This window comes from Anopheles ziemanni, chromosome 2, assembly GCF_943734765.1.
Source record: "Anopheles ziemanni chromosome 2, idAnoZiCoDA_A2_x.2, whole genome shotgun sequence".
Taxonomy (NCBI): Eukaryota; Metazoa; Arthropoda; class Insecta; order Diptera; family Culicidae; genus Anopheles; species Anopheles ziemanni.
This window is the reverse complement of record NC_080705.1, coordinates 41675143-41690043: the sequence shown is the minus strand read 5'-3', so window position 1 is coordinate 41690043 and position 14901 is coordinate 41675143. Positions and strand designations below refer to the sequence as shown.

The 14901-nt window shown below is 45.7% G+C and overlaps 1 protein-coding gene across 1 annotated transcript in view; it reads left to right on the top strand.

Moving 5' to 3' along the window:
* Positions 1 to 13991, top strand: part of LOC131282891 (uncharacterized) — a 62385-nt gene extending 48394 nt beyond the window's left edge. The window contains exon 6 of the mRNA XM_058312437.1: positions 12454 to 13991. Coding sequence (XP_058168420.1) covers positions 12454 to 13991 — 1538 coding nt within the window. The remainder of the gene's footprint in view (positions 1 to 12453) is intronic.
* Positions 13992 to 14901: the final 910 nt, after the last annotated feature.

The window sequence follows — 14901 nt, the reverse complement described above, 5'->3', positions numbered from 1 at the left end:
TTCGGCAACGGTTTCGCGTACTATTTTTGTCACAAAGAGAGGGCTCTAAATTCCTCATCGGGTTCGTTTGGCTACCAAACGCGGCGCGCCTAATGAGCGTGTGTGCGTGCCATGCTGGTAAAACTAATGTCATTACGGCTAATTGAACAACAAATGGAGTGCCAGACGAGAGTGCCGAAAACCGAAACTCCCAGCACTCCAGAAGCCCAGTGTGTCCATTTCGCCGCGGCCTGTCGGATGATATTATCTAACTCACCCTGACTGACCAGAGGTGCACACCAGCGTCGGCGTGCCTAAAACCAAAAACATTAAATTAGAAATCACGTCAGGGGATGGTGGACACATATCGCACCGCTGTCCGGGCCATCCGGTGAGTCCGGTTAGTGATGCTGATTTCATCATCCAACTCGAAACCGATGTAAGTAACTGCAAACCGGAGAAATCAACGTCCGGTGCGAGTTCGCCAGTCAATCCGCGAACAACAAAGCCACTCGGGCGGCGGCCGCGACATCATTAGTCATAAAGTGTAGCCTTTGATTTTGGGGACAGGGGTGGGTGGCATTCGATTACGAGATTTTAGCACGCATACGAGATGGAGCCAAATTAACCTCCGCTTGCTCCGGGGCCACACAAAAAAGCACCACAAGTAAAGCTTCGATTGAAATTTATATCATTCCCATCGCAGTACGTCCGCTCGAAAGGACGGAGGGAGGGCACATGTCCTGCAGGTTGGGAATGAATGCAAAACTATCATCGATTCAGAACCTGTCACGGGATCGGTCCGTCCGATCGAGCGGAAAAGCCCAATGTAAACCGGTCCGCTGGTACCGAATTTATATTCCTCCATTTCCAACGGGCGTGCGGAAAGTAAACGTATGCATAAACGTACACTCGCAGTGTGCGTAAAAAACTACCGCCGAAGGGAACAGAGAACGTTTAGCTCTAGCTCAGATAGTGGGATGGGAGCAAAAAAAAGTTCTGCCTACACACGTCACGCCATATTCTCTTATTTTCCTGTGGCCGACTTTGCATATACTAGGTTAGTCAATAAGTTTTGAATGCGGAAATGAAGATACAGCGTTTTTTTAAAGGTTATCATATTTATTGCTCATTATAGTCTTCCAAAAGATCAAGGCACTTTTGTCCAACGATCTTCCAATTTCACGGAAATGGTTCCTCCTCTACGACGGCTATAACCACCTTGTTTGTTGAAAAGTGCTTTCTACGAAGGATTTGAGATGTGGAAAAAGTTTGCGACTCGTCTTTAACGCGCAAACCCATCGTTGAGTTGTTGAAAATGAAGGAGACCTTTAATACTTTTATCTTCTTTTCATGGATCTCAGTCGCCAATAAACCTTCTAAAACAAAGAATTTAATCACAACCAGGCATTCATATTTTTCCATCATTGCACAATCCTACAACAGATCAACTTCAAACCGTGTGTATACACGAATAAGTTGACGGATCGAAATGAAAATTGGAGCACGTTCATATGAAAGATGAAATATTAAAATGGCATAGGTATTTTGGATTTTCTACTACTCCAAGGTCGTCGCTTTCAAAACTTATTGACTAACCTAGTAGCTTAACGCACGCTCATTTTCCATTCCACCCGATCTCGGTCGCTCTTCTCGCTCGCACGCACACGCACGATGATGATAGTGCCATGATTGATGATTCGAAACACACACCAGCTGGTCGGCGGCGGCCTTGCGGTGCACTGCCTTGCATCTCGCGATGCAACGATGCGTCGTGTGTTGGTTTTCATCCATCACTTGTCACGGGGCGGCCCGGGAAAAACTACCCCCTCGTTCCCTTTTTTTCTGGCCTTTCATCCCCGTTTTCGCCAGGAAGACAATTGAATCTACATAAAGGGACGGCATAGGCGGCGGACACGGTTCGATGGAAGAGAAACGTTCCTTTTTCGCAAAAACCCCAGGCCTAGGTGCAGCGGGTCCGAACCGTATCGGTACCGTCTGCGAGATGGAGTTCCGTGGCTGTTTTTTTTTTAATTGCTTGCTATTGTTGCACCATTATTGTTATTACTGTGTTGTTTTGTTAGCCATTAATGATGGCGCTCCACGTACCGTCGTAAGTGTATGGAGGCGGACGTAGAGCTAGCGCTTGATTGCTTGGCCGCAAAACATACCCACCCCCCCACACACACACACACACGTGTGGAGCGACGGGACAGACAGACCGATAGATGCAGCCGGTGGCATCTGGAGCATCATTTTCGGCAAAGTGCATTACCCGAGCCGAGCGCGCAGCATCCGTTGCAAACAAGGGCAGCGCGTGTGCTGATGAAATTTATTCATATTCATCTAATCCCAAGCCGCTCGCGGTGGAGAAACTCTGGCACCCGTGCCGGTGCCGGTCTTTTCGGTTCCGGCCACGACAAGAACGCATCGACGACGAGCATGTGTTTCGCGGGATTGCTACCTATTGCCGGGGCGATGCATCGTCATCACTGTGGTCGTGGTCGACTGTCGTCGACGTCGTTCCTAACCAATTCCCGTCGAACAGGGCCCCTTTTTTGCAAATGGCGGGCAGCCGGGAGTCGGGTTGGGAAATTTTCTAATTAATTTATGCAGAATCACACACACGCACTCTCTCTCGGTCTGGCACGAGAGTTGCTCGGTTCGAGGTTTTTGAAGGTGGAAATTGCGCAGCCACGGGATACCGCCAGCGACGACGAGCGAGTGATCCAAAGAACGTTCGGTCGATGGGGAAAGCGGGCGAGACGGAAGGCGACATTATCCGTACCGTGATGGCGGTTGTCGTCGTCGTCGTCGTCGTCGTCCGTTCCCAACATCGTCATCGTTGTCATCGTCATCGCCGCTGCTTGCGAATGCATCGCAGTGCGTGGTTAATTTCCGGGCTAACCAAACGAACTAAACTCGCACCCCGTTCCCATGCCCGCCCGCCCGTCCTTCCCCGGTGCACCCGTGACCCGCGTGAGGTGCCGAAATCCGGGCGACGGTGCGCATCGTTGCAGCATAAATCATCAACATCGCTATTCAAACTGCGATCTCCCCGAAACCCGCACTGATCGCACGGCAACCCGGTTTCTTTTCTTCCGCAATCTGGTGGCAGCCTCGGGTTGGATGATTTCTGTTGGTAAATTTCAAATTCCATGCCCCGTTCGTCAGCTGCCAAGATAGAAAACAATCTGCTATCCGCGAGCATTTTCGTGGGGAAAACTATTTTGATAGTCGGCGTGGCCCTGCGTATCCGTGTTTTGCAAATCCGAGAAATTTCCGATCCAGTCGACACCACTTTGCAATTAACGAGTAAGGGGTCAGTAAAAGGGACAAATGCAATCAAATATGTATGATCTTCTCCTAGGAAGAGAGCGAGGTTTGATTGAGATTTCAGAAAACCTCTTTTTTATTTTGTATATTAGAAGTTTTGATTTAATCAAAACATTTTTGTAGGCCAAATTTACCAAAACTTGACTTTACTATAAACAAATATACAACTTTTCTAAATACAAGCATGATTTATTGAAAACAATAAAAATTTTGAAAACAAAGAGTGGAAAACAAAAGTTGATTGGTTACAAAAATGTTCAAAGCGAAGGATTAAGAAAAGTATTTTCTTGTTAATAAAAAAAAAACAGCCTATGACCCATTGAAACCCATGGGAACTGAGCCAAATGGATAGAAATCGAACTCCACCACCCCCGCTTTCCGTTTTCTGGCGTCTGCCATTTTCTCCCAACGTCCTTGTCCATCCGACCGCTCGTCCTTTTCCGTTTGAAAGAACGTCTTAAGAAGGCCGCCGTGCCGCGTTCTATTCATGCTTTTTTCTTCAATTTTTTCCCTCACCCGATCGTTACTTACCCGCAGCCATTTCATGCTCGTTACTCAATTCACTTTTGACGTTCAATGTTTCTCCCGCCGCCAGAATGCGCGCTGGTGAATAATTAAACGAGTTTAGGACGGTATTTTTAGGTGCCCACTTATCGGACGGCAACAAAACTTCCTCATTAAAAAAGGACTTTTCGGAGGGCGCGGGGTGTTGGGTCCAATTTAAAAATCACTTCGAAATTTACCCAAAACCCAGGACCTTTTGGAAAAATAATCGCGAATCAATTGTTTCCGCGTCGGGGGCGGCTAGCCGTGCGTTTGAAGGCGCGATTCGGAAAAGGGTTCTTTCCCGAAGTGTCCTGCATGCGTACATGTCAACGCACTCAGCTGGGGAAGAGGAAAAAAACAGTTAAATAAGAAACCCTGCGCGGGAATACATAGGACATTTTTTTAAGAATTCATTTTGCTTCCTTTGCCGTAGGAAAAATGTATAGAACAAACGTCAGCTTTACAGTCGACCTCTTTTGTGGAGCGAGCATTAGGTATACTTGATGCTTTCGAATGTCCGGAAAGAGGAAATTCAATTTGGAACCTAATTAATGATATTTAAAGAAAATTGGTTGTATTTTTTTCAATCAAAAAAGCTACATAATATCAAAAGTTGATCTTTCTTCCTACTAATTATTGATGGTTTGTATACCGAAACAATGATGAGTGCACTGAAAGGTTCAAAGAATTGTTGTTTGACAAATTTCTACTTTCGCTGGAGATAATTATGATGACAACAGTTCACGACATCGTGGCAAAACCATAGGTTTAACGATGGAAAAAAACACACAACTGAGCACGTTACACAAGAAACCCTCTCGACACTAACCGCTCGTGTCTGGAGCTCGTTTGTAAGCTTCCGATGGTTTTTGTTCGAGTACGGGTTCCGTTCCGAAGGTTTTTCTAGCTCAACCAAAGGCGACCCCGAACCATCGACTAGTTTTTTCGCTTTATTTTAGTCACTGGAGGGAGTTGAATGCGAATCAAAAATCAACACTCCGAACAGCAACTGATACTCGCTGACAGGATTGCGTACGTTTTCGGATGACGGTGAAATTGACGAGCGTCACGAAACCATGTCCTGGAACGAGCCGGTCCAAAGGGTGAGCGTAGAAAAACACCAACCCATAACCGGTTGTTGTAACATATTCTACTGACTAATTGATAACCGAAAAATCCTAACGGTGGCCCTCGCGCCAGCTGTAACCCCGAAAGGGAAGATGTTTGCTTTCTAGTGTTTTGGCCAAAAGTCTGGCTTTGTTTTGGCGACACAACCTAGACGAAACACTAGAAAAAAACATCCATGATGAGTTTGTCGGAAAAACACGCCGGTGAGAATCGTGCTGATATCTCTGTCCAGTGTTTTTTTCCATTTTCCAATCCGTACAAACTTTTTTCCTTCTCTCCCTTTTTTGTGTTTTGTACAACATGTTTGTGGTTTGTTCGTGCTCGAATCGTTTGTTTGTTTGTTTTCTAAACCCGACCGGACGATGGAGGCATGCTTCTTCATTTATTCATTTTCCACCCGGTTTTCCACTTGCAAGGATTTCTTGGTCTTGGGAGGCGAAATGGCGGCGGATAATGTCCCACCATTACACGCGTACGACTCACCCGATCTTCACGAAGACGTGGCCGTCCGACTTTGCCCTCTGGTTGCAAACTGATACCGAACATGCAATATGTCTTGCCGCGCGCCGACGACATTCGGCAGCAAACATTTTCAATTACGAAAATTATAGCTCCCACCCTCCCCCAGGGGCCCCCCTGAAGATTTCCCTACTTACTTCCCCACAAATAAAAATAACAAAATCAACTGTTGGCCACATTTTGTTGGCGGAAGGAAAAGAAATCACCAACCGGAGGAAAAATATACACAACACTTTTTGGATGAAACTATTTTTACATGCACACAGAAAAAAACCACTTTGAGAACACCACAAAAAAAAGCCGCGACCACGTGGTAACATTCACGACAAGTGTGTTATGTGGTGAGAGTAAAAACGGTCCTGCTTGTAAGGATCGTTCCAGCGTGCGTTCGCTGCGTTAATCGCGGAACACATTAGGGGGCCAAAGTTTTCCTCCAAAAGAATGTCGCTCGCTGATGACGAAAGTAGGGGAAAAACTTAAAAAAAGGTCATGTTAAGGGTGTTGCAAGAGGCCAAGCCTTCGGGGTGAATATTATGCATAAAGGAGAAAAGATTGTGCGGTATCGCATCGATGAAACGAGTAATTACACATAAACAATCCAAGGAATAATGGAACGGGAATTGACGACGAAAATACGTCAGCAAAACATGACAAGGGAAGGGTATAAATTCCCATTGAAAATATTTTCACTACAACAAAGTGATACTTTGCAGTTCACAGTAGCTAAGCACGATTTTCCATGCTGTAAAATCACGTTTCCTTATTCAGTACTCATACTCCAGCAAAGGAGAAATTAAAATGTATTGCTATCGCCAATTTCTCACTCGCAACACTGGAGCCAAATGGCAGTAACACCAACGCCATGGTAAGATGGCATTTCCCTCGTGGAAAACGCATACACGGGGTGGAAACAGGAGACCCGGCCGCTCGGAAAGCGATCTCCCACTGCCAAATGGCTTTGGAGGCTTTTGGCCGACGGCAGGTTCTTCTCCAAGCGCCCATAATGAAGGCCGGCCGTAACACTAGACAACGACCGAGACAGAGACTCGCTGACTCGCTTCCCGGTTTTCCCCCCTCAAGCCCCGGTGATGTGTGGCATCCCGCCCTTATCAAAAGGGATGGCGAGCTTCGGATCGTTGTAACTGCTTTAGAGCTTCGTTTCGTCCGAAAAGGAATACTCGAAAGCGTCCCAGTTCAGGTTGCGACGCTATCACACATTACTCTCACAGCAACCCTTCAAACATGAAGCCGCTATCCATCCCTATCCACCCCTCCCCTCTCCCTGCTTTCCCCGTCATCACAAACCCCGCAACAAAAGGGACCAAAGCAAACCCTCCGTACGGAAAATTCTTAATGTCGAAATGATGATAATTATAATCCTCAAAATGGAATATTTTAATGATAGTTAAGGCATAATTATCCATTGAATGTGATTATAAAAGCCCCCTCCGCCGACCAGACCTTGCGCATCCCTCCTACCGGCGACCTCCTCTTCGTCGGGTGGCGTACTTTGTTTTCCACCGGTTCTTGGCTTTGCCGTCGCCTCGTCTGCTTTTGTCTATCGCTCGATGGTACTCTCTCGCTGCCGCTCGATTGCGACAGTGACACCATTGACATTAATGTTTGTGTGGTGGTCTTCACATCCCATCCCACCTTTCCATCGCATGAGTGCTCCAAGAGTTTGAGCCGCCGGGGTAAAATCTCTTCCACACGTTTCCAACAAAACCGCCACAAGGCCAAACCGTTTGGCAACCGAGCACACATCGTGCAGTTTTTAGAAAAGGTTTTTCTTTCGCCCCAGGATAGGCAGAAAGGTTGACCCGGGGAAGTTATGGGGATAGTTTTGGGGAAACTATGGGTGCGGAGGGAAAGGACACACACAAATGAATGAATGGGTTTTGTTTGTGGCATTGATTCTCCCAAACCGACCGACTCGGCGGACGGTCTTCATTTGCTCACCCTGAAATCGTTCAAAACGACGACCGCTTCGGAAAACGGAAAACAAAAAAAAACTGGAAGGTATCGTCTAAATGACTTTTGGCAACAGTCATCTTCCATGTTGGCGGTGGGCGAAAAAGAGGGAGGAAAAACGGGGAAAGAAATTTTATTGGAAAACCTCACCTACCTAACGCCGTAGACTTTTAGGCTAATCGGAATTATCGGATCGTTTTGCTCCACTTCCGGTGTTCGACGCTAACCTCGATTCGATGGGTCGCTCAAAACCAGTTCTTTTGTGCAAGAACAAACGAAAAAAAAATAGTCCCAACTTCCCTCGCTGGAGGAAAGAAAGAGGAAAATCGGCTCGCAGGGTACAACTTTCGCTTGGAATAATTACCACAAGACACAAACGATTTAGATCTCCGGCCAGCGGGCGGGAGAAACAAGAATGGTGGTAAACGGTTTTAGCCCTTTTTAAAAATTCAATCAATCGCTTTCATTAAACCAATTCTCAACCTGGTGGTGCCCGTGTCCCTCCCCTTTCTCTGCCACACACGCCCGGACCATAAAGCGTGTAATTTCACCACACCCGTACCATATTTCTTTGTGCGTGTGTGTATGGTGGTCTACTTTTTTCACTCGCATGCTTGGTTCGTTAGGCATGGAATTTAAGTCAAGCTATTTTCCATAATTTAGGGCGATCCTGGGGACAGTTGGAGCCGGAAGGGTTCGGTTCGGTTTCTATTTTTGCCACAAACCTTTCGCCAGCCCTCCCCGCCCGCCCATCCCGTCCATAAAACAATACAATTACAATAACCAATCGGGGGTAATAATCATACCAGAAAGGGAGGAGTGGAAGTGGCACTAAAATTGCGCTCATTCTGCCGGAGTGATACCGCAGCCCCAGAAGGCACCTCCGGCCTCCACGCGTGTCCTTTCTAATCCTGTTTCTATCATTTTTTTACTCTATCTATGGATACAGGCTGGCCGGGGACGCCGAACAACTGGGCGGGTGAGAAGACATTTTTAATCGATTTTCTAATTAAAACTGTTCGCTGTTTTCCAGGCTTTCGTTCGTTCAGTTCTTTTTGTTTTTTTTTTTTTGGTTTTCATTTGCTTCCCAACGTTCAATACCGAACCGAGCTCACGGTTGATTGCAAACTGAATAAATCCTAGCTAACGCACCGCTTTTTGTTTGCGTTGACACATTTCTACGCAAGGTGGAGGTGTGTGTCGGGCTGGCTGGAGGGGGTAAAATTGCTCGTTGCTAGATTTATGATGTTTTGCAACATATTTTTATGCTTTTATCGATCGTTTTGCTATCGACGTAACGGGAAAGAATAAAAGTATTTCCGGAATGAGCGCTTGTTTAATTACACCATTGAATCCTACCGAGTGGATCGGTTGGGTTGAAGCTTGGAAGGGGAAGGTGAATTGGAAAATTCGCATTGTGACAGCCGATCGCGGTGAAATGGTGGCCAGGCAGAAGGAAAATAAATCCACCTGGTTGCTAAAACATCAACCGCACCAAACACCATGCGCCTCCATCGGGAACTATGCGGCGAATAAACGAGTGACAATGTATTTAGTAGCGATATCATCAACCACTATCGGCGGATTTGAAATGTTTATCGATAGTTTTGGCATAGCTACATTGGAAATGGCAACAGTTGATATTTGGCTATTTCTATTTCGATATTATTCGACCAGGCTCATGTCAAACTGGTTTTCGCCTGTCTGCGATTAATTTAATCCCACTGATAAATTCCTTTGCAACGTAATTGACAGTTACAAGCTCAATGTGTACTGAAAATGGATATAGTTGATATGTAGTTATAGTTTTGAAAAACCTACCCATAGCCCATTGTATTCTCTTATGGTTTGCCGTTTTGATTAGATTAAAAGATTCTACAATATTTTAGCTAGTGTGAGACAATCGTAAACTTTTTCCCCGATGAATTGTTTGTTTTCAGATAATTTGACTGATGAAATAATAACTAAGAATATTCCGTTTTCTGCTTGAAGAGTTTTTTTGTCTATCCTTATGGAAATGGAAATCAATTTTAACCAGCCACTAACCATACATTTTTAGTGCAACAATTTCCATTCCATTCACGTTTTGAAACATCTCTACCAAACCCTTCAATATAAAATGAAACAAATAATCGATATACCCTCCTGACTTTTACGCAACCAAATAACGTATAGTGAATACGACCAAAACCGTATTATTAATAATCCGTCCGTCAGTGTTTAATAATGATTTCTGATTGTTCAGCATAATTAATAAATTATTAATATTTACTTAACTTAAACATTCCTCTAGTTTGGTTTGAAAGTACTGTTGTTGGTTTCTTTTCCGTTCTTGTTCTGTTTTTGTTTCCTTCCCTCCTTTCCCTACTTACATCGTCTGACGCCATTTTTCCATTATTTTAGTTTCGGTGGACATCATTCATTTTATTTAACTTTATCTCAAGCAGTTGTTGTTTTACATTTTAATTTTGTTATGTTGGCTTCCATGGAGTGTTTCGTTATTATTTTATTTTCATTTATGCTATTTGATTATCGATATCGCTGTATAAAATATCTGGTTAAGAAAACCCTCTCTCGATTGGTCACAATTGGTTTCACGTAGAAAAAATGATGATAACACAATGCACAAACTGTTCACAAACTCAACCGATCTCTACTACCCCTTCTTGTCCTGACTATTCAACTTCATCGCTAAATTCAAGTCTGATGCCCCAAAATTTATCCCCATTTGCCAGGAAACGCTATCACAACTTTGCACATTTTCTCACGAGCACAGATCTAACCAGGGTAATCAGTATTTTCCTACATACGATACATTGTTTGCCTTTATATGATTTTGATTTAAGAAAAAAAAACCATACTAAATTATCCTACTAAGTTAACACCGATTCAATACTGGACCATATACACACGCACATGTACACAAAGTGATTGTCCAACATCACTGCAGCAGCGTTTAGGAAGATTATAACTAATCCCACGACAGAGGTGGCTTCCAAAGATATGCAAAAAACTGAACAAATTACCCGAAATTTTAAAGAACTATGCAAAAAAGACAAACTAACACGAATGAGAAACAGCAGAAAAAGAGAAACATTCTGTTTTATAATAAGTTAAATTAGATATCTATTTGTGTATCATTTCTAGGTAAGATGAAAGTAGATCAAACAAAAGATCTAGATAGAAAAGAGAAAAAATTAAAAGTACAACATTGGTATGGCAGAATAAGAGAGGAAACACAAATAGACAACAAGCATGGGAAATCGTACTAAAACAAATGTACTCTGCATGCCATTCTGTGTAATGAAGCAGTCACTTTCTTCGAACTGAGTCTACCAACATTGAAGAGAATTGTCTGATCTACCACTAGAAAACCAAATGTTCGTGTGTTTTTTGTCTTTTTAATGGTTATCGTTTTTTATCGTTTTTATTCGATGCCGTATGTTTTCCGTTCTAATTGTTTGTGAAGCTTTCCTTTGGTTAAAGTTTTATTTAAATTCGATACAAGCCGCCACCGGGTGGCGCGATGCAAGCGATTTGCTCCCGTTGCCGGTCGGTGTGCTGATGCGTGTGTATGTGAGACTTACAATGAGCAGAGATGTGCTAAGGACCTAATATGCTGTCTGTGACCCCGAGCATACATTCCCTTCCCCTTCCCCTCGGACTCTTTCCCGATTGGCATCAATAGGGCTACTGTGCAAAACCAATTGGCAAACACGTGTGCGCGGGTAGGTGCTATTTCCATTCGGGCTTCCACCTCCACCGATCAAATTCTCGCTCGCCCACCCGCACCATCAATCGGCAGTTGCAACGCGCTGGCTAAAAAAACAATCATTCAACACATCGGTGCATGGGTGCAACTATTTTCAGGCACAACTTCCGGAAGAACGAGACTCGTTCCCGAAGAATCACAAAAAAACAAACGAATCGAGACGAAATCCAAATTTATCAAAAATCAATCGAACCGAAAACCATCTCTCTGGACAAAGGCTGGCTCATCAAGCGGCATACATTAACATCACAAGAGAGGCAACATTGAAAACCTATATCATATCATATCTGTGTTGATTCTATTTTTTGTTTTCCCTTTCTTTTCCTCGTGGCACTAACGTGTCCCAGAGGTTTTCGACCATCCATTTTCTGTACGATCTAAGTTTGTCGTTTTTTAAGTTCGATCGATTGACCATTGTTTCCCATTCGCTCGCCGATATCGTTAAGTTACGTTTCTGTTACGTCAATCATGTGTGAGTGTGTCTGTATTTATTATTGTTTTGTATGCGTGTGCGTGTGTGTTTCTTATCTCGAGCATTCGTTGTTATTGTTTTCCTTTGTACGTTTTTTTGTTTTCCAATCGTTTGCGTTCGAATTAGTACATCCTTATCATTTAGTAAGCTAGCAAGGAACGTTTAATTTAATAAATATTAATAATGGCTGTATGTTTACGACGAGTTGGTTGCAAAAGAAAAGGCGACCGAACAATCGAGAAACAATTCACCCCAGCACGACCGCGATCTCTATGAATGTGTAATGATTTTTATAAAAAAAAAAATCTCGATTTAAAGAATCGATCATACTGTCCGTACACACCGTGGCAATTGGAATGAAAAATGATTGGTAACGAATCAATGCCGAGAGCGAATCGAAAGTGAACATTATCAAAAACAAGACAAAAAAACATCATACAACAGATAAAGCCGGCAAACTGAAGGTGTGTGGACAGTAGAAACCATCCTAAGGCAGCTAAAAAATAATATTATAAAAATAATTGATCACGCAACATAGATCGGGTCGGCGGTGCCAATTGCAAGTAAACATAGGTACAAACCAACAAAGCAAAAAAAAAACATACGGATGCGGGAACCAAATCAGAAATCATCTTTGTAACACTGTGCGCACACCATTGCCATCCAAACTCTCCTACTTCCCCCTGAACTGCAACCAAATGACGTGTGCTTGTACAAACCACGATTGCAGATGCGCGGCAACATTGCGACGCGTTGATCAAGGAGGAGATCGAGGAGACGCCGCGCAGTGACGCCGACGGGGCGTTGTGTGACCGCCGGCGGCGGCGTGCTGAGCAGGAGCAAAATGGGCTCGACTGCAGCACCACCAGCCGTCATCATCAACAGCAGCAGCAGCAGCAACAGCATCGTCGGCTGGCGAAGCGGTTTAAGCGTCATCATTACGATCAATCGCACGCGGAAAATCTGCATCGGCACGGTAGGGCGTCCCCACCGGAGGACATGACACCGTTCGATGAGTCAACCGACGGGGATCAGCGGGCGCTTGACGATGTCCGGGAAGCACTGTCCCTGAGGCGGCAGGCCAGCACCAATAACACCGAAGTGCCAGCTCGGCAAAAGCCGGCTTACAATGCGAGCGGTGGCAAGCGGCCGCTTAACGATCGGTACGACGCGGACGACGACGAACAGGGAGACGAGGACGACGGTGAACGGCGCGTGCCGCCGGTCAGAGGCCACGACGATCGTGACGATCGCCTAGCAACGCCACTGCGTGATGACGACGAGGACGATGAGGACGAAGAGGTGGACGCAGGCAGCGAGCGAAGCGAGTTGGATCTCAAGGTGGACGGGCGGCTGTCGGCCATTGCGACCACGCTGGACAGCGAATACCACAAGCGGATGGCTGCGGCGGGCGTGCTGGCGGCGGCTGCCGCAGCCAGCGCCGTCAGCAGCATGAACGGGGCGGCGGCGCTGGGGGACGCGGGGAGCGAACAGGCGGCGGCCGATTTCTTTGCCGCCCACCACAAGGCCGGAACGCACGAGCTCGCCCTCAAGCAGCACTTCATCAATGAGAAGGTCCGGCTGCAGGCACTGCTCCAGCGTCAGGCGCAGCAGCAACACCAACACCATCAAAAGCTGGCCGGGTTCCTCCTTTCGACGGCCAGCACACCCCCGACGCCGACCCTCACGCCAACGAACGTACTGAATCTCGGCCAGCCGGCCGCCTCCGAGAAACGAGGTGGCTCGCAGTCTCCCGCCATCACTACCGGCGGTCGATCTTCCGTGACGACGGCGGCGGCGGCTTCCGGTAGTGGTTCCGGTAATGGTTCCTCCTCGACTGGCGGCTCCCAAAGCAACGCCAAACAACAATCGGCCGCCTCGTCGGTAGCCGCCGTGGCAGCGGCCGCAGCCGCCGCTGATCGACTGTTTGCAGCCGCCTACAACAACACGGGCTCCACGAACCCTTCCACTAGCAGCGCCACTAACGCTGGCAGCGCCGGAAGAGATGCCGGCAACGGGTCGCAGCAGGGCCAGGTGTACCTTCTCCCTTGTCCGCTGTGCGAAGTCCCTCTCGAACCGCGCGTGTTTCGGCAGCATCTCGACCGACACTATCCTCGCGACAGCCCGGTCTGTCCGGTGATTCAGTGTGGTCGCCGCTTTGCCCACCCGAACTCGGTGCGGAACCATATGCGCCTCAAGCACACGAACCAGTGGGCTCAAATGAAGGCTATGCGCTCGTCCGGGGGACCGTTCACCGGTATTCCGTGAAACTAGGCCGAAGTTCCCCAGGAAGCGATTTCCTAAAGCCAACATTCCAAGAAGGAGACTCCCAAAGTTTCCCCAACTGTTAAGTGCCGGTCAAATCGAACTTCTTTTATCCGGTTAATTTAAACATCTTGCTATCCTTTCCCCTCCCCACATAACTGATTCTCGAACTTTGTTCAATTCGAGTTTTACATAGGCGATACGTGAACAGATTTCTAGAGATATTATCAAGCAAAGTTTAAACAACAACAACATAAATGATAAAGTATTACAAGGTTCGCTGGCGATACGCATTGGTGTCCTAAAAGTGACTAAAGTTCCTAAAAATTTAACTAAAACTGCGACAAAATCGATCAGATACGGCTAGAGAATGAGAGAGAAAGCGAGCAAAACGGCCCAGCGTGTGGGTTTTGATGATTGAATGATATGATTTCCACGTTGTTACTATTCTGCAAGGTTCAAACCAAAACTCAAACGGGTTCTTATTTGAGGTAATACAGAAGATGTTTAAGTGAAAGAGACTAAAAGCTAACACGCGGCCAACACAGGGCGGGTATCAAGAACACACGGTCCGAGACTGGTAAAAATGTTCCAACGTTCGCCCGGTCGGAATGAAAAGTTTAAGTATACAGGAGAAAAAATTAATTATGTTACAAAAAGCAACACGTATTGCTAGGAACGGATAAATCTACACAAGATACCAAGAAACAAGACACTTGAAACACAAAATATAAAACCAAAAGAAGTAAAAATACACTGCACACACTAACATAGAATAAAGCCAAATAAACACTATACGCAAAACAAAACCTGCTCACACAAACAGTTAAACTGTTTACAAGAACAAGAAAAAAACGGCGACAAACCCATAGCTTTCTTTTGCTAGTCCTATGTTTGATAATAGTTACTAGGA